This window comes from Cheilinus undulatus, linkage group 4 (genome assembly GCF_018320785.1).
Source record: "Cheilinus undulatus linkage group 4, ASM1832078v1, whole genome shotgun sequence".
In the NCBI taxonomy this organism is placed as follows: Eukaryota; Metazoa; Chordata; class Actinopteri; order Labriformes; family Labridae; genus Cheilinus; species Cheilinus undulatus.
Window position 1 is genome coordinate 47675799 of NC_054868.1, and position 23277 is coordinate 47699075.

The 23277-nt window shown below is 38.4% G+C and overlaps 1 protein-coding gene across 1 annotated transcript in view; it reads left to right on the forward strand.

The window, feature by feature from the left end:
* mslnb (mesothelin b) overlaps positions 1 to 23277 on the forward strand; it is a 93515-nt gene that overhangs the window by 62066 nt on the left and 8172 nt on the right. Inside the window, exons 58-82 of the mRNA XM_041784123.1 lie at positions 9 to 112; positions 1998 to 2116; positions 2206 to 2361; positions 2737 to 2951; positions 4581 to 4669; positions 5485 to 5618; positions 5699 to 5824; positions 5920 to 6107; positions 6206 to 6294; positions 6910 to 7037; positions 7165 to 7292; positions 9500 to 9617; positions 11414 to 11629; positions 11731 to 11901; positions 13152 to 13295; positions 13481 to 13545; positions 13659 to 13788; positions 14542 to 14627; positions 14729 to 14858; positions 15810 to 16000; positions 16193 to 16283; positions 17979 to 18105; positions 18186 to 18373; positions 22336 to 22497; positions 22583 to 22719. Of these exons, the coding sequence (XP_041640057.1) occupies positions 9 to 112; positions 1998 to 2116; positions 2206 to 2361; positions 2737 to 2951; positions 4581 to 4669; positions 5485 to 5618; positions 5699 to 5824; positions 5920 to 6107; positions 6206 to 6294; positions 6910 to 7037; positions 7165 to 7292; positions 9500 to 9617; positions 11414 to 11629; positions 11731 to 11901; positions 13152 to 13295; positions 13481 to 13545; positions 13659 to 13788; positions 14542 to 14627; positions 14729 to 14858; positions 15810 to 16000; positions 16193 to 16283; positions 17979 to 18105; positions 18186 to 18373; positions 22336 to 22497; positions 22583 to 22719 (3432 nt within the window). The remainder of the gene's footprint in view (positions 1 to 8; positions 113 to 1997; positions 2117 to 2205; positions 2362 to 2736; positions 2952 to 4580; positions 4670 to 5484; positions 5619 to 5698; positions 5825 to 5919; positions 6108 to 6205; positions 6295 to 6909; positions 7038 to 7164; positions 7293 to 9499; positions 9618 to 11413; positions 11630 to 11730; positions 11902 to 13151; positions 13296 to 13480; positions 13546 to 13658; positions 13789 to 14541; positions 14628 to 14728; positions 14859 to 15809; positions 16001 to 16192; positions 16284 to 17978; positions 18106 to 18185; positions 18374 to 22335; positions 22498 to 22582; positions 22720 to 23277) is intronic.

Below are 23277 nucleotides of genomic sequence, written 5' to 3' on the forward strand. Positions count from 1 at the left end.
TATATCAGGGTGGAGATTTTCAGCAACGTCCAGCCGGACATGCCCCTCTCCACGCAGCAGTCTGTCTACACAGACTTTATTGAGGAATTCCTGACCATGAATGACACAGCAGGTAGGATCTGCTTATATTTACAGTTGGCTAGGATCATTTTCTAGGAGATGGAGATGATGATAAAGGATGCAGAAACAAACAAAATCATCAACGGGGCTAGGGTTAACACAGATAGAGAGGACAAAATATGGAACCAGGAATTCATCATATATAGAGTTTTTGGCATTCATTTGCAATATAGAAACTCAACTTCCTCAAAAGTTTGTATAATGTGAATTAAGACCTTTTATGCCCAATCACAGTACTATCACTTGTTATCAATTAACCTATCACGAGGAATGTTCCAGGTGTTTTCAGAGCATTCCACAACTTTTACAGTTAGTCGACTAAACTGTGACTAGAAGTGTTAGTCAACTAACGTTTGTCCATGAGGAAGATGGGACTAAAACTAGCTAACTATTGATCTTTGGTGATTAAACCTCTGACCAAAGTTATTTAGGTTTTTGTCAAGGAGAGTAAAACACGATTGAAACATTAGTGCTGGACTGTCGGATTTTTAAAGCAATGTTATTTCTCCAGTATGCATAGACGGCATTATGCCTCTTACTGATGGGTGAGAAAACTGTAGGAAAGAGGTGTGCTGTTTTGATTTGAGGTAAATTGTTCTATCCAGGAGCCTTAAGTGAAAAGTTGGTGCAGAAAACTGCAGATTTCATCAGGACTACACTCATAAATTTAAGTATATATTTATCATGCATATTTTTTAATAGCTACCAGGTGGATTTCCATGAAAAAAAATTTTTTTTGCTTGTTAAAGAGGGCTGCATGGCAGTGCTGGAGTGAGCGCTGTTGCCTTGCAGCAAGAAGGTTCTTGGTCCGCTTCCTGGCCAGGGCTTTTCTGTGCAGAGTTTGCATGCTTGTCCTGTGCTTGTGAGTACTTCGGCTTCCTCCCACCACCTAAAACATGGGTCAATTGATGACTCTAAATTGGCTGTCGGTGTGGGTGGGCAAGGTTGTTTGTCTCTATATGTCAGCCCTGTGATTGGTTGGTGACCAGTCCAGGGTGTACCCTACCTCTCTTCCAGTGACAGCTGGGATGGGCTCCCGCGACCCCAAACAGGATAAGTGTAGAAAATGGATGGATTTTTAAAAAAACAACAACAACAATGGTTCAAGCATTGAGTCAGTCCTGATTAACTGTTGCAATGTTGATAATTTTGAAGTTAATTTGATAAATAACCCTTAAAAACCAAAAAACATTTTTTTCTCCTCCTTACATTTTCTTATTGTAATTATCTTTTGGGGGCCCGATTGGGGGCCTACAGGCCGCCAAATGATTATCAATGATCTTAAGACTAAGACGAGATTCTAAATAGCTGCCAAAATTAACACCGGCCTTCTCCTTCCCCTGTTCCAACTTTTTTGGAACTTGTTGCAGGCGTCAAATTCAGAAAGTGTGTATTTTCAAAAACAATAAAGTTAATCAGCTTGAACACTTAAATACTTTGTCTTTGTGTTATAATTAAGCAAATATATGTTGAAAAGGATTTACAGATCACTTGCCTTGCTATAATTAATATTTTACCCAAGGTCCTAACTTTTTTTGGAGTTGGTTTTTTGCTATTGAACCAATCAAATGATTAAGACAATAAAATAACAACAAAAACAACAATCGATGAGCTTAACTAGCTTAATATAGCTAGCAGAGGTGGTCAAACAGATGGCCACCTCTTACAGAAACCTTGCTGAGTTCAGAAGACATCTTCATGCTGGAAGACAGATTAATTCTTTTTTACCTCTGGCGATCCCCAAAAACAGACTTTTATTTACTAGTCTGACCCATCATTTCAGATTTGACCATGTATGGCTTCCTTGTTAAAACTGTATGTTACCCCTGTCAAACTAAGTGATAATCTGAATTTGTTGTGTGTTTTTTGCTGTGTAGACCCAGGCTGCAGTTTGTTCTTCAACACCGGTGAAGTGTGGTTGGAGGCTAACTTTGGAGATTTCTCTGGTTTTGCACCACTCAGCCTCATTCTGGAGCTTTTCCCAAGATTCAACCTGGTACTTCTTATTTATTTTTAATGTTATTATTTATTCTTATCTATTTGCTTTTTAACCTAATTTTTTTACCTGTCTGTGTTTACATGTAGATGGACTCTTTATTACTGCTGTCAGAAACTCAGCTGGCACAGTTGGCTGCCACACCAGGACTACTCACCTCTGCTGCCCAGGTTGCCCTTGTACTGGACAACATCCCGGACAGTCTTCTTGCAGCCTTCTATGACGAATTCTCTGTAGCTGTCGTTGTGAGTGTGCCACACGCCAAATTAAAAAATATGTACCTTGTCCCCCTTTCCTGAGGCAGAAGATATTTTAGCTAATTTAGCTGGTAATGAAACTGACTGAAATTAATCCTGATTCCAATGAGTTAAAAAAAGAACAGCAGGATGATCATTCTGAAAAAAATTCTACTTAAACATATAATAGACAAGTTCAGCAGCAAGATAACTAGCACCACACAGCCGATCGACTGTTAAATGCACTTTTATGATTTCATTTTGGTTACTATCTCATAATCTCTTCAGTAAACAAAGCAAACATTCCATGAAATGTGCCATCTGTGGTTGTTTTTTTTTCCTGAAAATTTTCTACTTACTTAGCCGTTTCTCTTATTTCTACAGGGTCACGAGGACATGATCTCCTCTGAAGTGAGGACAGCATTGTTGCAAGCCGCGTTAGATCGTGCCAACCTCTCAGATCCCTCAGTCAGTGATTTTGAGGTGGCGATTTGGCTCCACGACAGACTGGAGGTCCTGTTGATCAACATGACACATACACAGGTTTCGCAGTTCTTCGCCATACTTGTTGGAAGAAACTGCAGCATCCTACAGCTGGGGTAAGTGTAGAGAACGACAGGACAGCTAATATCAAATGAAATCATTTTGAAATACAAAATACAAAAATCAAGGAATCAACAAGATACATTAAAATATTACAAATTTGGCTAATAGACTAGGGATAAATTCAGTATTAAAACAAGATAAAAATGTTCTCCAAGGATGAAAAAATGTCAAAATTAAAAGCTAAATTAAAAACTCCGGCCTTTAGTTTACTCTTGGTAACACTGTCTTAATAAAAGAATAAGTAAAATGCCACATATTTAGGAGCCTGAAAACAAAAAGCTGTGCCTTGTGCATATGTGAAACACATGGGAGATTTTTACATCTTAATTCCTTGACCTTCAATGACCCTGTAAAGTGAAATCCAACCTTTGTGTCTTAACACAGATATGTTGGAATATGGTTACAGTAAACGTGAAAACACTGAGCTCTACATGTTACTGTATTTTGGATTTAGACCGTTAAAATGTTTTTCACCTCTTTTCTGGCTTGGTTTAATTTGGGAGGCAAATATGTGGGCTGGTGATGTCACCAACCTACAATGGGGAATGACCCAGCCCCCTAACACTACAATATCCTCCTGAGACCTGAGCTTTTAATTTGGAATGCATTTTTAGTTTCACCCATTTCTGATTTATCAGTTGGATGATCTGACTAGTATTAAGTCTTGTCTTTGAACAGGAAGGTTTTTACTGTCTGCAAATGAGGGCAACAGGCGTACCTTACAAAAATATAGATTTTTTTAAATTGTGTATACATTTTGAGTGTGTTTTGGCCAGTTGATAGAGGTTGTTCAGTCAGTAAGAAATGGTATCAGTCAATCAGAGACATACGGTAAAGTCCTTTTTCTGATAATGGACCTGATAACTGGCCATAAACTAAATTTTGACTAAAAGTTCTGGAGATCCTAGAAAAAAATTCCCTTTAAAAAAATGAGAGATTCCCAAAACATAAAAAATATCCCCTAAATTACCAAAGATTTCTGTACAATTTAAAAAATCCTTTCACAATTCCCCCAAATCTCCTCAAATGTTCCCCAAATGTTTCAGTTAGCTTTTCGGAAAAGGCCTGAAGATTTACATAAAGTTTTCACCTAAAAATCTAGAAAATTGCCCAAAAAATTCTAATCAAATTAACAGAAATTTATAAATAAATTCCACCCACATTTCCAGGGAAAATTCCAAACATTTTCCCTCCATAAACCAAGAAAATTCCCTAAAAGTTCCATAAAAATTCAGGAAAATTTCAAAGAATATTCCCTCCACACATTTCCAATCAAATCCCTCAGATTTTGCAAGGAAATTCCTTAAATTCCCATAAAATTACCCAAAATTATTTCCCCAGAAATTCCAAGCAAATAATTAAATAACTGGACAAATACCTCTAAAGTTCAAATAGCAGAAATTGTTGCCGTGTTGTAGGGAAGTCAAAATGCAATGTCCTCTATTGTGCGTGCAGGGTCTTAAGAGGATATAAAATCACAGAGCAGTTAATTTCACTACAGTCTGTTGTTAGCTAATGTCACTTTTATTGCAAGTTAACAGTCAGTAAAATTATGTTTTTTCATTCATTGTGTGTTATATTTCCCAAATCTATCAGCCACAGTTTTATCTTTTTTTTCCCAGAGTGAACACCCTGAGCGCAACAATCTCTTCTCAGAGTGAGATCACCAAGGAAGCAGTCCACGAACAAATCATTAAGGCTCTCACAGCAGGTAAAGATTATATTCTAAAGAAAGTTAGTCAGTATATAAAAACGCTACAGCACTGCAAAGGGAGGGATTTCTTTTGGTAGGTTTTATATGCATTTTTGAGTTGTAATGCTGATTAGGAGCATGCATTCTTTTTTGTAGGATTAATTTTTGGGCTTTTCCCTTCGTGAATTTATATTTTGGGAGCTGAAAGTTGTTACTGAGCCAAATAGTCCGACCTCTTTAAAGAGCCTCTGCTCTTATCATTTCGATCAGAGATTATTGTACCAAGATTGTGTTAAACTATACTGAACCAAACTAGGGCTGGGCAATTAATCAAAAATTAGATTAGATGTTTTTTAGAATAGTCTACAAAAAACCTACCTTCTTAATTTTTGTACCTTTTTCCTATTAAATATAAAAATGACAAAAACCCTTCAATGCAGTAATTCACATCCAATTTGCAACACGAGTCAAAAGCATCAGAATTAGACACTTTTAAAGATTTGTTCAACCCTTGTTTAGGAATAAAAGAAAGTTAGGGGATAATCGCATATCAAATCGCCATTGCAATATTGGGGAAAAAAATCGCAATTAGATCATTTTCCAAAACCGTTCAGCCCTAAACCAAATTAGACTGTTAGGTAGAATCACACCATAAGAGGACTACAGCCTCTGTATATGAGGTACAACCTAACCAGATTATTAACACCTTCAGAACTTGCTTTACAACACTTTACAACAAGCAGATTTCCATTTCTATAAACTCAGTCATCATCTTCAAATCAATGACTTTAGATTAAACTTGACAAATCAAAATCTTTATGTTTTCCACTTAGGACCACCTCTTCGCTGCTATGGTGACAACTTCAATCGCAGTTTTTATGCTTTCGTGGAGAGTTCATTTGCTGAGTTCCGGTTTCCCAATCTGACTATCTTCCTGTCGCTCATGCCCCCTGACAGAAGGGAAGAGGTGTGTATTCAGTGGCAGAAGTGTTTGTTTTAATGCTTAAGTTTCATAAGACCATGGCTAATTTTAATGTTTTTCTCTAGCTGGTGAACTCCATGTCTACAGCCGATCTTGGGAACTTGCTCAGTCAGCCTGATGTTGTCGACGATGAAGCAGCACTGTGTTCGATCTACACCCTACACGAAGAGTTGCCACTTTTCCTTGAGAATGTACGTATGAGTCTAACAAGTTCAGCAACAAGGAATGCAAACACAAAAACTGAGTATAATATTTCTATTCATGATATCGTTTACATTCATCACAGGAGAATCTTCCAGAAGACGTGCAGGGGCCCACGGTGGGTTGCGTCTGGCCCTTGGCTCTCAGCATCACACAGAGGTCAAAGGTCAATGCCCTCTTTAGAGGTCTCAGAAGATACACGGCCTTCCTCACTCTCAGGCTTATCAGCCCTCAGACCACACAGAACGCCTCCTGTTTCGCTTTCCAAAACTTGTATGTATAAATTTCACTTTTTAGCACAAACAGCCCTGTGTCTGATGGGCTGCTTTTTTTATTTTAAATGTGTGATTTTTTTTTATTTTGTTGCTCAGTGTTGAACTTCTTGGGGAGTTGAATTTCACTGCTGCAGACTTCGAGAGGAGAGATGTGTTTAACAGCATCAGAAGTTACCTTGACACAGGTTGGTCCAGAGATATTTTTATTTTATTTTCGTGTCTTTTCACCGTAAGGAGAGTGTTAATTGCACAATGCTAAAGAGTTACTGCTGTACTAAACCGTTTGTTGCTTTCCAAAAACAATTTGAAATGTAGACTCTTCAGTTCACAGTACACTTCCCGTTTCAAGTCAGTCCATTTCAGATGAGCTCAGGCCCTGGATGTTTGTGATATTTTGCTCTACAGGGTAGAGTCGCAACATTAACACATGCAGTGACAGTGTTCCTGAGCCCATGTAATTTCCATCACAGAATAATGCTTTTTTTAATGCAGAGCTGCCTGAGATGTCATAGGTCGCACACTTTCAGTGTTGCCTGTTACATGCACAGATGTCTCCAGATTCTCTGAATTTTTTGGTGATATCATGTACAGTAGATGTTGAGGTCTCTAAATTCCTTTCAACTGCTCATAGAAGAATGCTGTTCAAGCACATTCAGTCTTCTACATAGAGGAGGACCTTGCACCATCATAGACTATGAGCAACTGAGCCTTTTAGGAGGCACACAATACTTTAAATGCTATTTGAATGTTGTTGATTTCCTGTCTTTAATAATATCCTTTATGGTTGTTTGCCTTTACAGACTCAATTCCAAAGTGCTTTGATCCAGATGACCCCGAGATGAACTCCACAGCCTGGTTTGCTGAGTACATTGGCCCTTTCATAAGTTTCCTCACTCTGGAAGATCTGCAGTCTTTTGGATCTGAAGAGGTACTCAGTCTAATGTGGATAAAACTCATCTGCAGCTCACTGAAAAAAAAAATTAGGAAGAAAACAACCAAAAATAGGAAAATAAAAGAGTTAAAATACCCTCCTCTCTCCTCTCTCCTCTCTGCAGGTTCTTCAAAAGTTCGCAGTGAACCTTGACAACATCGCCCTGGTCAACAGCGTAGACTTACCTGACAACGTCACAGAATTTTACACAGACCTTGTTTACGAGGAGGACAGCAACTATAACCCCTTACTGTGAGTGTTTAATGTGTACCAACAAGATGTGCAGGGGTTGAATGTTACTAAGGACATTTATCTAACACCCCACTAAAGTTGAGTTCCCAGTCAACAAATATTTCTATTTTTTGCAACTTTCTATTTGACGGTAGAGGCTAAATTTATTTTTAATTTCATATCTAAGCATTGCTTCTCTCGAGCAAAGGGTAAACCATGCACTTCAGATTTGGTGATTTTCAATTGACTTTTCCCTAGAATGGATGTCATAGCTTCAATTAAGCCCACAGTTTGTAAAGTAAACCAAATGAACTCAACCTAAATTCGGCAGTAGATCCAGAAAGCGCATGGATGCAATAACTTCCAATAAAGTCTTGCCCACATCTCTTCCTGAGCAAGGTCTTGGTCAGCTTCAGTTTGGATAATTATAGCTCAGAAGTAGTTGTGGCTGGCATTGTAGAGTTAACTGCTGAAAAAAATTAGTCAACGTAAGGAAAGGCATTTGTCACGTTTTGTCTAATTAGAGGGAACCCTGGAGCAAATTATCATGTTTATACTTGAAAGATACCTAAGATGGCCCATAACTCACACTGGAACCTACTTAAGGGGTCACTTAATCAAAATTTGTCCACTAGAAGAGCTTCCTGAAGGCATCCTGGAGGGCACTTAAACACATATTGTCCACTGGAAATCACCCTAGAGGTCTCTTTATCATATTTTGTGTACTAAAGGGGCATCCAAGAGGGCACGTTTGCAGTGTTTTGCAACATAAGGGCACTGGGGAGGACAGTCATCACACTAGAGAGCTCTTTATCACATTGGATTTACTCAAAGGCACCCTTGAGAGTGCATTGCAAAGTTTTGTCCACTTGTAGGGTACCTAAGAGGGTAGTTTACCAAATTCTGTTTACTTGAAAGGCACTTTCTCTACTTCGTAGTATGCATGTCCATTGTTGCTGCTGTTTCTCTAATTTATATGTTATCTGCTTAATGTGTGCAGCACTTGGGGTCCAAGACAAATGTCTCAAAGGAAATGATGAAGTGTATGGTGTCTTGCTGTGTCGTGTCGTGCCATATCATAATTGCATCGTACTGAGAAAGCACCCTAGAGGGCACTTTATCATGTCCTTTGTACTATAGGGGCTTCCAAGAGGGCACTTTCCCAGTATTTTTCTGAACATCAAGGCAGATTGCCACCCTACAAAGCTCTTTATCACATTTTTTTACCTAAAGGCACTCTTGAGGGCATGAGACAACATTTTGTCCTCTGGAAGAGCACCCTAGAGCAGTGGGTGCCAAAGTGGGGTTCGCGGGATGCTTTCCGTAAAACAAAGAGAAATTCAATATGATTTAAAATCATGACATTAAATATTATTGTAAAACATACTATTAAAAAGGGTTCAATTTGAAATATTAATGTAGTTATCAGGTGATATTTGTGCCTAATTGCTGGTAAAGTTATAAAAACTACCTAAAATGCAATTTTGGACATGATGCTTTGTGCAACATCGTGCACTTTATCCCCACAAGGAACGGTGGCAGAAAGGGGTCCCTGATCTCTGGCACCCTTATTTTGGGGATCACGAGAAGTTCGGGAACCCTGCCCTAGAGCACAGTCCATCATGACTTGTCTACGAAGAGGGCACCTGGAGGGCAATTTATCATGTTTTTTGTACTATAGGGGGATTCAGAAGTGCACTTTTCCAACATTTTTCTAACTTCAGGGTTTAAGGGGACCAGTCGTCCCTGACTACCCCACCTCGGAGTCCACCAGTGTTTCCAAGTTTATATTAATAGCTTTTACTTAGCTAAAAAAGACCTGAGCACATCGTCCATTCTTGTACGTGAATGAAACTCTACAATCTGTCTTTCAGAATGGACCAAGCCATCAACAGGTTGCAATTTGACACATTTAGTAATGATGTCAGAATGATTAATTTGAATTTGTTGATGTTTACTGTCTTCCTCACATTGATTTAAGGAAGGTTAGAGGATCCACTGTAACTTCCAGCTGTGATGAACTACTAGAGCCCCATGGATAAGAGGGGAAAAAATGGAGAAAACAGTGTGAGAGGGAGGGGTGCGGGATCAGGGAATGAAAGGGGAGGATTTGGTCAGGTTTGCCCTATAGAAACACAGGAAGAGATGTGGTGGACATCTGGTCCTGCTTCTCAGATGTTGCTGTAAACATCCCTTAAATGGACTCATCTCTGTCTCTGTCTCTGCAGACTCTCTGAGGCGTTTTGGTGCACAGTTCCTGGTCCAGCGTTCATGCAGCTGAGTAGAGCAGACAGTATCAGAGTTCTGAGAACCGTGTCCGTTAACTGCACAGACCTGGATCCACAGGTAACTGAATATGCATTCACAGGACTGTTTACCACTTAGGTTAAAAGTTGCTTCTAAGAAAAGAAACGAGTTTCAGTTTAACACTGACTGCTTTTTAAAGACCCTTGAAGCTTTAAAGTGAAATAAAAAATGTGTGTCTTAACACACTGGATATGTAAACATGTAAAAACGTGAACATGTGAAAACACTGAGATCTACATGTGACTGAAGGTATAAATAATGTTTTTAAAAGGCAAATATATGTGATAGAATTTGACATCATAGAAAACAGGAAACTCCAGGCTGGATGATGCCGGACAAGCCTGAACGGGCTGGTCCAAGCTGGAGGGTGCAGCTGAGTCTCCAGCAGAAACAATGGGGCTGTAGGTGTCAAGGTTTACACCCATGCTGGAGGTCAGAGAGGGCTGTGCAAAGCTGAGGATGTTGAATCTGTAGGCTGCAGGGTTCAGACCCACACTGGCACCTCCAGTAGGCTGTGCAGAACCAGAGGTCAAAATATGAGTTTAAATTTCCAGTTGATCAAAAGTAAGAGTTAGGTGTTGACAAGGTCAAAATGTGAATCTAAAACGTCAAAATATGAGCTAAAAAGTCTAACTAGGAATTGAAAAGGTAAAATATGAGATAAAAAACAAAATCATGATTTTTAAGGGTTAAAATGTGAGATAAAAGTCAAGTTTAAATTTTCAAAATATGAGTTTAAATTTTACATTGTGAGTCTTAATTTCAAAATATGGGATTAAAAGTCAAAGTGAGGAGTTGAAAAGCTCAAAATATTAGATAAAAGTCAAAATTATGAGTTGAAAAAGGTCTAAATATGACTTAAATTCAAAACTGTGAATCCAAAAGGTCAAAATATGAAATTAAAAAAAAAATCATAAGTTTAAGTCGTAATTGTTGGATGAAAATTTGAAAACACAAGTGGATTTTTTTTCCTACATTCCTGACTTTTTAATCTAATAAATTTTACTTTTTTACAATTTTTTGACTTCACAAGGGTGTTTTGAATGATCAAGGTTAAGTTTACATTTTTATAATGGAGCAAATCTTCAGACCTCATTCTGTTGGCCAGATATAATAAAACTATGGTATGATCTCACGGCTGGATGTTCTGCACCACAGGCTGGATTTGGACCCCAGGCATTGAGTTTGACACCCCTGATATACAGGGATGTTGCATCCCGTCTAAATAGGGTGATAAATGAATGTTTCTAACGGTGCAGTATGAGTAAATACCTCATTTTACTCTGAAGTCACTTGAAATTATTAATCGCCAGGTGAGTCCAGGGGCCCTTGCACACATCCCGCCCTGAGTCAGCAGCCTTAGGTAGCCTGTGCATTCATCTATTCCAGCTAGTAAGAACTTTTTAATTTGACATCCCTGTGGATAAAAAATGCATTTTAAAGCCCTATCTGAAGCAACCCAGATACCAAAAGCCTATACCTGGATCAGGAAAATCCAGTTTAGTTTTCTTTGAAAAGCTGGGTTAGAAGAGAGCAGGAGTGGGGTGGTTGGGTCGCCCGCCCATGTATATCAAGTCTGACATGTAAGTCTGTCACTGTATGCCATTCCCCGGTCCCTCATCCCTGTCTCCAGCTCTATCCACTGTCCTAGCTCTCAAATAAAGGCAATAATTCATGCATTTCTTATTGATCAATCGGGCCCAAAAGTTGCTGCTTGGTTTTTACATTGCACCTTTTAGGAAACCTAAAAAAAATTTCCACTAAATTCAGCCACCATTTTACTTCGTGAACAGATGTAACTGTAGCTCATTTGCTTTTATCCTGATCCTCTGAAGATTGCCTCAGCCTTGGCGGGTAACTTTGGCGACAACCTTGATGCAGCAGACATCACTCTCCTGGGCAATGAAAGCATCGGCTTGACCACAATCCAGATCACGAGCATACAGGCTCAGGAGATTGTGAATTCCCTTCACATCCTCGGCGCAGTGACAGGCTGGGATCGAGGGCAGCTCCAGGCCTTTATTGCAAAAGTGATGTCATCAGGGATGCAGGTATTTTTTTTTTTTTTTTGTCTGTTTGTCTCTTTTGACTCGTGTTTGGTTTTTCTTCTTTGACATGACATATCTTATGCTGCTTCTGTCTTTTCCAACAGATCAACAGCGCCTTATCTCTGGTCACGCTGGGATCTCTTGTCAATGGCCTCTCTTCTTCAAACTTTGAGAGCATCAGCGGAGCCGAGCTGATCACTGCAGGCCAAAGTGGTTCATTTCTGACACACTTTAACTCTGGTCCAACAATTCTCAAGCAGACTTTTGTTACTCAGGTGAGACAGCTTCATTTCTTCCCAGATCTTGGGGGAATTTAGCATTTAAGCACATCTTTTGGTCCAGTTGGTTTTATTCCTACTGTTGTAAACATAAGGTTAAGGATATTCTATTATGTACAATCAAATTGAAAACCTATTTTATCTGGAGTCTTGTATTAGTACAAAGGAACAATTATAGAGAAAACAATAGTTACATTTTACTATGGACAAAATTAAACATGCTAATGTCCTTTATACAAGATGTACAAGATAATAATTGAAGAGTTATGTAGGGTGAAAAAGGCATTTAAAGGTAGAACTTTTGCACATCCACATTACTCAAAAATGTCTTCTCCTTTGTTAGATTTTAAAAGTTTTTACTCAACTCAGGTATTTCCAGTGGACTCCAAAGCCAGAGAAAATCTTAATTTTCATATTTGTAATGGGATGTGTCTTGCAGTGGTCATGACATGGTCATGTGCCTTGCCACACTATTTCAGAACCACTGAGATACAGCAACAGAGCATCAGTTTTCAGTAGCAGTTTCATTCACTTACACTGTGTTCTAACTACATGTGACACAAGCGAGCGTCATTTATAAAATCAGCTTGGTTTCACTGAGTCCTGTTGTATCCAGACAGCATGCAGTGAGATGCAGTGTGAAGCAGTGCAAGGTGGCATGATGTCTGTCCCCTGTTGCTCCATTCCTGTTTTCTTCTCTGATGCTAACACTGAGATGGGTGAGGAACAAGGAAGGAGGCAGATGACAAGACATCAGGAGTGTCTGACAGGAACAGTTCCTTGATTCTTTCCCTTTCCTCATTCAACAGAGTTTATCAGCATGTTCAAAAGTGGAGCTGTGCATTAATAACATCCATAACCAAGTTTGATTTGTTATTTATGCACTAGATGTAGACTTCTGTACTAGATACTTTGCATTTTGTGTGCATAAGCGCGTAAAGTTTGTTTACACTGAGAGGAATGGGAAGATGCTGTGTACTAGTGCACTCAAACTGTCCAAGACAGGGTTATTATTGTGAAAAAAACCTAAAATGTCAAAATCTTATAAAAAGCCATATAAAAACATACAAAACTAAGTCAAATGAAATAAAATCATGAATGAAATATCCTTGGCATGGGTCTCAGTGAGGACTGACTCACTTTTGGAGCCAGCCTCAAGTTCCATTTATGGACCTGCAGTTTTCTTCTCTTCTGTGTTTGCTTTATGCTCATATTGATTTATATTTACCTCTCATATCCTCTCTCAGATTATAAGTGTGAGCGGCAGCAGTGATGCAATCATAGGGAACGTTCCGGATGACCTGGCAACTGAAATCCCCCTTTTTCAGCTGGTTGGCCTCTCCAGCCAATCAATCACGACATTCAACCAGAAGCAATGGACAATGGTCCAGGTAGGGGGTCACACCGCTGCAACACTTCAGTACTGATCACTTCTTATGTACCAATACATAGTACGGTTGTTAAATAGACTTTTTTAAGATGTGACCTGATATTGGTGTATAGTGTGTTTGACTTCTTTGTTGTTTAAAATTCTCATATGATGACAACCTTATCAATAAATGTGCATTCTTTCCAGAGTGAGCTGTACTTCGGTACTATAGCGAGTGAAACCTCAGTTGAAGCACTGGGAGGCGAAGACAAGTAAGTTTTTAAGTGTGTTTTAATAACATAAAAGTTAAAATACACAAAATACCATATTAGGAACAATCCAGGAGGTGTTTATATGTGTGCTTTTATTTTTTCTGTGTTTGTAGTTTGTCCTCTGTGGTGCTGCAGGGGTTCTCTTGTACCTCTGTGAGGAACCTTTCAAAGGCACAAATCAGGAGGTTGATAAGAGCCAGCCGGAGGAGAGGCAGGAGGAAAGTCAGACTGTTGGAAACTCAGGTGAGACAGCAGGAGTGTGGATCTGAATGTATTTTTTTTTTTTTTTTTTTTTTTTCTTCAGACATTGAAGTGAAATTACAGAAGACACATTTTTGTGGAGCTTTAACAAGGCATCACACGGTGGGCTACTAAGAGACAAACTCATAATCAAACATGTTTACACAGCTCGCCGACTACAGCTTAAAAAAAGCCATTTCACAGTGAATGGTTCTAACAACGTGTTACACATCTCTTGTATTATCTTGTTTAATATGAGCGTGGAGAAGTGCTTTAAATGTCTGGGATAGTGGAGCCAGGTGTATCACCTCATCCAAATAGGTTTCCTTTTGGCCATGTTTCAACAAAGTCCAGATGTTTTCTGGCTTTGTCACTTGCTCTTACGAGCATTTAGTAAGTGGAATGCATTCAACCAGGATGTGACATCATTCCCAGCTCCGACATCTGACTTCTGAGGTAAATGGAAAGCAGTAGAAATCCCAGACTGATGACGCAGCGCAACATTTTGGGATTTTATAGAAAATTTGTACATATTTATGATTTTTTCATGGCACCAGTATCAAACCAGTACACCAAAGAAGTCTTCTGAGAGGTATCAAGGACAATTGGAGCAACAGTGTGGCGTGCAAATCGACACAGACAGACACGCCACCAGTTATAGTCAGATGTCTGTATGCCCACCTGAGATTAGCAGAGGAAATTGACTTTTTTATTGTTTACAGAGTTACTAACAGTTTTTGCTTCTCCACTCAACAGCTGACCTGCATGTACAACCAGATCAGTGGAGATGCAGACATCACAAACTTCAGCCTCTTTCCTCGTGATATGCTGCTGTACTATGAGTAAGTTTCATTTATGTTCAACTAACGTCTAAATTCAGGTCTTGTTTTAGTAATTCTATGGATCAGTTTGCATAAAGTACCACTTTTTTCCCCATCTACAGTTATTCCCTGGTGCCACAGAGCAGCTGCAGGTCTTATTTTGTTGAGTTATCAGAGGCAGACTTCAGTGTCATCTCCAACGCCCTCAATTTCAAAAGGGCTGAGCTGTTTGCAAACGCCAGGAGCTGCCTGGTGAGTCCCTCATACACTTGTTTCCCTATTAGTGGTAACAGAGAGACTTTTTTATTAACTCTTTCAAATACTTTCACCAAAAATGCATTTTTTGTTATCTATTTTTACAAGAGAGACCTCAATCTCAGCAGGTCCTTATGAAACAAAGGATACATTTAGAAACATTCAGTGCACATTAAAGCTGTTTTATACACTCATTGACCACAATATCTAATGCTAAGCATATGGCAGAAATAAATGCATTAATGCAAGCAGAAATGGACAAACAATCTGCTGGAGTTTGCACAAGAATGGAGGAAGAACAGTGATTAAAGTAACTCTGAACATGCCATGGTGTTTGGTGGTCTGGTAGACTTTGATGACCCTACCATTCAAAAACTGCAGAAGAAATCAAAACCCATCAGGTCAGGCAATGTTTTCCGTTCTTTTATTGCCCAATATGGTGAGCTTGTCTGAATAGTAACCTCAGTTTCCAGGGCTGTCTTCAGCTCAAACCAGCCATTCTCCTGTGGCCATTAACAAAGCTAGTTTTTGTAAAGAGAACTGTTGCTCACTGGATGTTCCCTCTTTCCTCTTAGTGCACATTTTACATGATTCATGTTATATGTAGGTGTAAAATGAAATGCCAGTAAAGGTAACCAGCTAAATGCAAAGTATCTGCCCCAGTAAACAACCAGTCCGATAATCAAACAACCCAGGTTGGGAAATTTGCCCCAGCCACCAGCCAAATGCAGGCATTTTTGAGCTGTGTCAGGTGATTTGCTCAACCTGCCAGTCGCTTGGGCAGGTAAGTAAAAGTAACATAACAGGATGCTTTTACAACTGTGTTTGGTGTAAATTGAGTCCTGGTTTTCTGCTAGTTCCTTATCCTTATGCCATCACTAGCTCTTGGCTTCTCTCCTTGACCTGTAGCTGTTTTTAATTCTGTTCTCACTTGTTTCATTTTCTAAGGGCATCACAAACACAAGCTTGACAAAGAACAATGTAGAGGTGTTGGGAAACATGTGCTGCACTCTTGAGGGATCCTTCATCCAGAACTCGGACCCATCCATCCTGGAAATACTGATGAACTGCCCAGATCTCACCACAGATCAGTCATCTGCAGTTGAAGCTCTGCTGCTGAGTGGGAGAACTCAATTTGGGTACGCCAACATACATCCTTCTTAAAATCAAAATAAATACTTTTATTGATTTTTAGTGGTATCAGCATATTGACTTCCCCCCAGAAGCCTTTGGTACTCTCTTACAAGTGTCCTCTGTTCCTCCATGCAAAACCAATTTTAAAAGTTTTCAATTTCAGTTTGATAACCTCTGTTTTTGTTTTAAATGTCCAGGCCTCCATCAACATGGAATATAGAGACTCTGAAGGGCTTCGGGCAATTAGCACTCTATTTCAGTTCAACCTTCTATGATAACTTCAGAAGAGTAAGAGACACAAATCACACAACATCACAAAAACATTTATTAATGCAACTGGAAAACCCCAATCCAAAAAGACTATGTGGAATCTTTAAGTTTTTCTGTGCAGAGCTGTAGCCATCATAAAGGATTAATCATCAGGTTGATTTAAGTGCAAAATAATCACATTTAGTTTTGAATGAGCATTGTCAGCCACTGTCAGCAGGTTGTTATAGACTGACCGATAACATATCTCGCTTTGGTGAGTGACTCAGGTAATCTCCTAACTGACTTAATCCCTCATTATGATAAATCTGTAATGCCAAATTAATAGCAACTAAATTTGATTTTATGTCAACAAGAAGTAAGATTGTGGTCTTGAACATGTAAGCTGATTTGGGACATTTTTTTATGAATTCTTTGGCGTTTTAACTCCAGATCTCGCCAAATGGAAAATATTCCCCTCATGAAGATAAAAAAACAAATTCTTTATTACTGAACATTTAATCCTAATCTGGACACAGCCTGTCCTATGACAGCTTGTATTTTCCTGGAAATATAGAAAATGCATTTGTGATTTTAGGAAATATGATTTGAAATTTTGGGGGAAAATTTTAGGTGTTTTCCTGGAAATTTGGGAAAGTTATTTGTAATTGTTTAGGAATAATTGCAGGGGGCGGGGGTCATTGACATTTCAATTCGGGGAAAATTTTTGGATGAATTTTCCTTTATTACCGTGGGATTTTGGGGAATGAATTTGTGCTTTTTTTATTATTATTCAAAAAGAAATTTTGGGGAATTTGCTCGAAATCTTTTATGGATTTCCATTAAATTTTGTAGGAGATTTTGATTGGACTGTTTATGCTTTATGATGAAGTTCCACTGACACATTTTGGAGAACATTTAATGGAATTTTAGGATACTTTATGAAATTTTAGGTTATTTTTTTAATTTTAGGGAATTTGTGTGGATTTTGGAAAGGTAAATTTCAAAGCAAATCTGAAACCTTAAGTGGAAATTTGTGGATGCTTGGCTTTGCCAAAGCTTCCAATAAGACCAGCTCAATAGGATTAAGGTATTTTTGTAATTTGTCCCAAGAAAAGGGAGCATCCTATTTAAAAGACTCTCCCCCAGGTCATTCCTGACTTTTGAAGCAGACAGGAAGAAAAATTGTCAGAATGAAATTATTATATTCCAGCAGCAATAACAGGCAATAAGCTGGTGCCTAGATGAGCCTTAAATCTCCTGAGAAAAGCTACGACACACTCCACTATCAGTCTGATAAGCCAGGCCCTAAAATCAAAATAGATGAGCTATGTTAGGCTATCAACACATTTATTTCTGCTGTGCAAGTTGGCAGTTGTGAGTGGGTGTGTATGTGACTGGTGCGACTTTGCAGCCCTAAGAAATTCACATTTAAAGAGCTGCTGCTTTTGCATTTGCTGCTGGTTTCATTACCCAGACAAAAATTTTGGGGCAAAGCAGGTGGATGTCAGTCAGAAATCATTGATTCATTTCAATTTAAATTATAAAAGGAGTCCAGACTTTGATATTGTCTGTAAAGCTTAACTATTTCAACACAGATTTACAAAGCTTTAAACAAACATTAATAATACAACCGCATTTCCTTTGTTTTATGGCATAATATCACCTACCTGATGTTGGATTCAGGTTTATTTTCTGTTTGAAGACCTGTTTTTTTTTTTCAATCCCTGTGAGCAGAGAACAAAGAGGAAATTCTTGAGGTTCTTCCTGAGCAATTTCAAAGACGACTTGACGAGAGCACAGAGGAGAACAATAAGGAAAGTGATAAGGAACTCCATTACATCCAAATTTGGACGCTTAAGTGGTGAGTTCCCTACTGATATCTGCTCTGCTCAATAGTTTTGTCATAAATTGGCTTTTTCTAGTCATTCTTTTGTTTTTTAGATGTCCAGTGCTCCTTAGGAGTCATCTCCCATGTGACGGTCAATGATGTGGCGTTTCCCATCGAATACGATTTATCGCAGTTTGACCTCTGCCTCAGTGCTGACACTGTCAGACACAACTTGGCTGCGCTGAGTGAGAGGGTCGATGACGAGAGCTTCCAGAGGATTATTTTTGCAAAGTTTAAAGAGGTAAGAGATGCTGAAATTTAATGTCTCTTTTATAAACGAACCACACAAGCTCAGGATTTTGGGCTGTTAATTTTGTGAGTTAATGTTGACCAACAGAGAGAGGGCGGATAAAATGAAAGAAAAGCAAGTGGCTTTACATGAAGTTGTTGGATAAAAAGTTGCCATAGCTTTCAGGACAGTGAAAGTTCAGAAATATTAGCGGCAAAATACTTTAGAAGTACACATATTCCTTAGAGGATACATATTATGCAAAAATCACTTTTTCAGGCTTTTCTAACACAAATATGTGTCCCTGGCCTGTCCACAATCCCCTCAAGTACCAGAAAAATCCATTCCTTCTCCCCTTCTCTTTCTCCACCTTTCAGAAAATGTGTGCTGAAACCAGCCGTTCTCAGATTTAACATCTAGTGACCTCACCAGGGGCCTAAGCACCCGCCCCCAGGTTTGGTTGGCCCTCCCCCACTTGGAGGAAAGTTCCGTCCTCCTCTCCTGATCCTCTTAGCTACCTGCTGAGCTGCTTGATAGCTCAGTGGGTTACCCTGCTGACTACAGCCTGGGAGATTGATAGTTCGAATCCAAGTCTAAACTTTGGAAAAAAAAAAAAGTGTCTGTAATATCATAAGTGCTGCATCCATTTCCTGAGAGGGGTGTGGTCAGGGGCAGAGTCAGACAGCTAGTTACCATTTAAAGCCACAGACACAGAAACCACTTGTATTGAGAAGGACTGAAACAGAGGGGTTTTTTAGACATGCAAAAATCCAATACTGGAGTGTTTTTTCAGCAACAAACTTCACAGGCATGTTTTGGGGACATTTGGGGAGAAGAATATAAACTTGTCTTAAAAGGGTAAAATATGTCCCCTTTAAGGCAATATTTTTCTTAGTAATATATTTGCTTGTAAGTGTTTAATCCATTGTTATTATATCTTTGATTTATTAGAAATGGATGCATTTATGTTTTCATGACTTAGATGTTACATATGGTAATGGTGGAGTTCATCCAAATAACTGAATACATTTCCTACCAAGAAGCAGCTGGAGATCAACTGATTCTTCCTCCTGTACAGTCCCATGATTTTTAATATCCTTCAGAGCATGCGCATACAGTGTTTTTAACCGTGCTCAGTAATAGGGCTGGGTGATTAATCGCAAATTAGATTAAATCGCGATATGGCCTGCTGCAATTTTCAAAGCTCAGAGGGTGCAATATTTCTTTTAAAATAAAATTTGTATCAGATAGCAGTTTAAAACTTTTTTGCAGAAGCATAATGCTTTACATATCATGCAATTATTCTAGTGGCATATTTTTGGACTAGTGTACAAAAAAATCCTATTTTCTTTATTATTATATGTTTTTCTTGTTAAATATGAGAATTATATAAAATTGCCATTCCCTTTATTCAGTTTTAATTTCATCAACTAAAACTATGACTAAAAATGTTTGTTGACAGCCTTTTTTTCCATGACAAAAACTAGACTAAAACTAACAAAAATAGATCTGTGATGACTAAAACTAACAAAAACTAATTTTAGTTTTCATCAAGATGACTAAAACTAGACTAAAATGTAATTTTGTTTCGTCAGACATTCAAATCTGTGATATTCCTCCACGGTGGGTAAATCTGTCAAAAAACAATGCATCTGTATCTTTTCTGCCTCTCAGCTGTAGAAAGCAGAGACCCCAGGTTTGGGTGCAGAGAACACAGTACCATGATTTGGTACCAAATTTAGGCAAGAAAATAAATGCTTGGACTAAAAGTAAAGACTAAAATGTGAGGACTTTTTATGGACTAAAACTAGACTAAAATGTTTTGAGTTTCCGTCAACTAAAACTAGACTAAAATTAAAAAGGAAAGAAATGACTAAAATGTGACTAAAACTAAAATTAATTTAATTTAAAGACTAAAACTAAGACTAAAATTAAAAATAAATGCCAAAATTAAAACTGCCTTTAATACAACAGTTCATATCCAATTTGCAAAATGGGTCAAAAATAATCAAAATTAGATAATTCATCAAAATTTTCAGCCTTAGTTTTATCAAATATTGTGTAGTGAAAATACATGAGATGATAAACTTAGGAAATAATCGTGTATTAAATCGCAATCACAATATTAGGTAAAAAAAAAAATGCAATTAGATTATTTTCCCAAATCGTTCAGCCCTACTCAGTAACAACAAAATCTCATCGTGTCTCATCCCAAGCATGTACATAACTCAAACAAGTTGCAGAAATGAGACATGTCCTTCAACTTATCCATTGTTTCATCATGTCCTCATTACCTTGACAGTTTTTACATTTTTACAATATAATTCTCATGTTTTCACAAGAAGCAATATAATAAGGGCTGTCAAAATTATTTGCGATTAATTTAGGTTAACAGTTAGTGCACTATTTTTGTTTTTATCGAGTACTTTATTGTCTCTTTAAACACACTTTGGTTAAGCCACTACAGCCACAGTAATGTTGAGTAAATCCACCACTGCTCCTTTATGTCTCATTTCTGTTTATAAACTCACAGACAGCTCAGTGATCAAATCAGAAGTCATCTATACCTTTTTAATCATCTTTTATTTAATTTTCAAGCCATTAAAAGTTCCTTTTCTGTGGTTAGGTCAATCTTCAATCTAATGTGAAAATTGTCAAGGTAATGAGGACATGATGAAAGGCGTGCAGAGTAGCAGGGGGTGGATAAACTGAGGGAAATGTCTCATCTATGCGACTTGTTAAATGTCATGCTTGGGTTGAGACATGATGAGATTTTGTTGTTACTGAGCACAGTTAAACAGTTTGATACTTCATCTTTTTATCATGTTTGTTTTTTGAGCCTGGGACAGTTTTTCAATCCAGTTTCCTCATTTCTGTCAGATAATTTTATTAAAATTAGGGCTGTTAACATTAACGCGTTAACACTTGTGATTAATCTTGGGGCATTAAAAAAAATAACACAATATAATCATATGACTAAGTTTGAACACAGCTTGCTCCCATAGTCCTCCAGTGGGGATGTTTACGTGCCTGGGGATGAAGATGCCGGCAGTGATGAGTGAGGAGACAGTCCCAGGTCTGCTTTTCTTTTTAAAAGCTGGCGAATGTTAGTTAAGCTAAAACCAGAACTGTGGGTACATGCTGCAGTGATGAACTGTCTTTACACCGAAGCACAGCGAGTCTTAAGTACCACTTCAGGGAAAACACATCTTTCGTAATGTTAGCAAAGATGAAAACAACAACAAGAGATCAACCATGGTCATACCACTCTCTTCAGCTGCTTCAGGACAGTTTTCTTATTCTGCTGCTCAGATAAATGCTGAAAAGTGCTCCAGAACTTTGAGCGAGTCCTGTTTGTGAACAATATTAATCCAGTGTAGATATCCCCGGTGGAACTGGCAAAATTGAAGTTAATTAGCAAACTTTATGAGCTGAAGTGGAAAATATGATGCGTTAAGGTACCTCAGTAAATTAGACAACTGTATTCTATATGTTATGATGCGTTCAGATGTCACATAAAAATTTTTGTTTTTGATGAGAAACTTCAGTAATACAGTTGTGAATATGTGTTTATACTTGAGGGCTATACAATAGATGTGACAGACTGAATCATAGCTTTTTAACTCAGCACTACTCAGCTAAAACCACTTTGTAGTTTAAATATTTGCCCTTATTTTGTCTTTCCACCAAACTATAGAAAGTATTGATAGTGGTATCGCAAAGGATTCAGATCAGCACTTTAAATGTGCTGTACAATGAATTAAAAGAATAAAAATGAAACTCTTGAAAATAAAATCCTTTAAAAATGTAAAAACATTAAAATATACTGGAACTATTTTAAAAAATACGGTGATTAATCATGATTAATCACAGCGTAGTGATGTGATGAACTTGTTTAATGTTTTTAATCGAGTAACATCAATAATTAAAATGAATTGATTTTAATTTTGATTCATCTTTTGCCATATTTACAGGCTTACTCCACTGTGTCTGTCATCCCTGAGTCGGAGGTTAGACTCTTAGGCTCAGTGGCCCGCGTGGCTACTGTTGAAGACATCAACACCTGGAGTATCTCTCAGGTCGATACGCTCGCTGCGCTGATGGACGCAAATGCTGGACCATGGGAGCAGAGCAGGGTGAGTGGACCAGTAAAGAGTTTACTGGTTTGTTTCTGCTTATAACACATGTGGTCTTATAAATATATATTTTTTTCTCATACAGGTTAGAGCAATCGTAGCCAGGTATCTGAGTGTGCAAGGAAACACACTGGGCAGTGCTGAACTCAACAGTTGTGGAGGACCCAACATATGCGCTCTGGACATCAGTGTTCTCGAAGGCATTTCTGTTGACAGCATCAAGTGAGAGAAATTATTGTTATTATTGTTTAGAGCCTTTATTAAAGAGCTAGGACAGTGGCTAGAAGCAGAAACAGGCAGGAGAGAGTGGGGAATGACATGAATGAAAGGACCACAGGCCACCTGCACACTTGGGGTGCAGCCTAACCACGTGGTCAACAGCACCCAGAAATGAGATTTGTAACTAAAATGAGACATTAAGGTACAGTACATTAACCTTCTGAGGATGGCGTTGTATATGACAAGAAGGGACGTGTTACTCTTTAGGTACTTGTTTTTTTCTTCTGAAAGCCCTCCGTTGTGTTGCCTTGCAAAACATTTTCTAGCGAGTCTGGATCTTGGGTGCCTTTCTAGGGTCTTTAAAGATTAAATCTACACCAGTAACTCTGATATTGGATATCTTTTTATCCGTTTATAATCCATATTCCCATCATTCCTGCAACTAATCCAGGTGTACGCTGTGTGATTTCAAGCTGACCATAGAACAGTGGTGGCAGAATGTCATCTCATACTGTGCGACTGAATCGTTTATGACGCACGAGTTGTGTGCTCACACTGTAC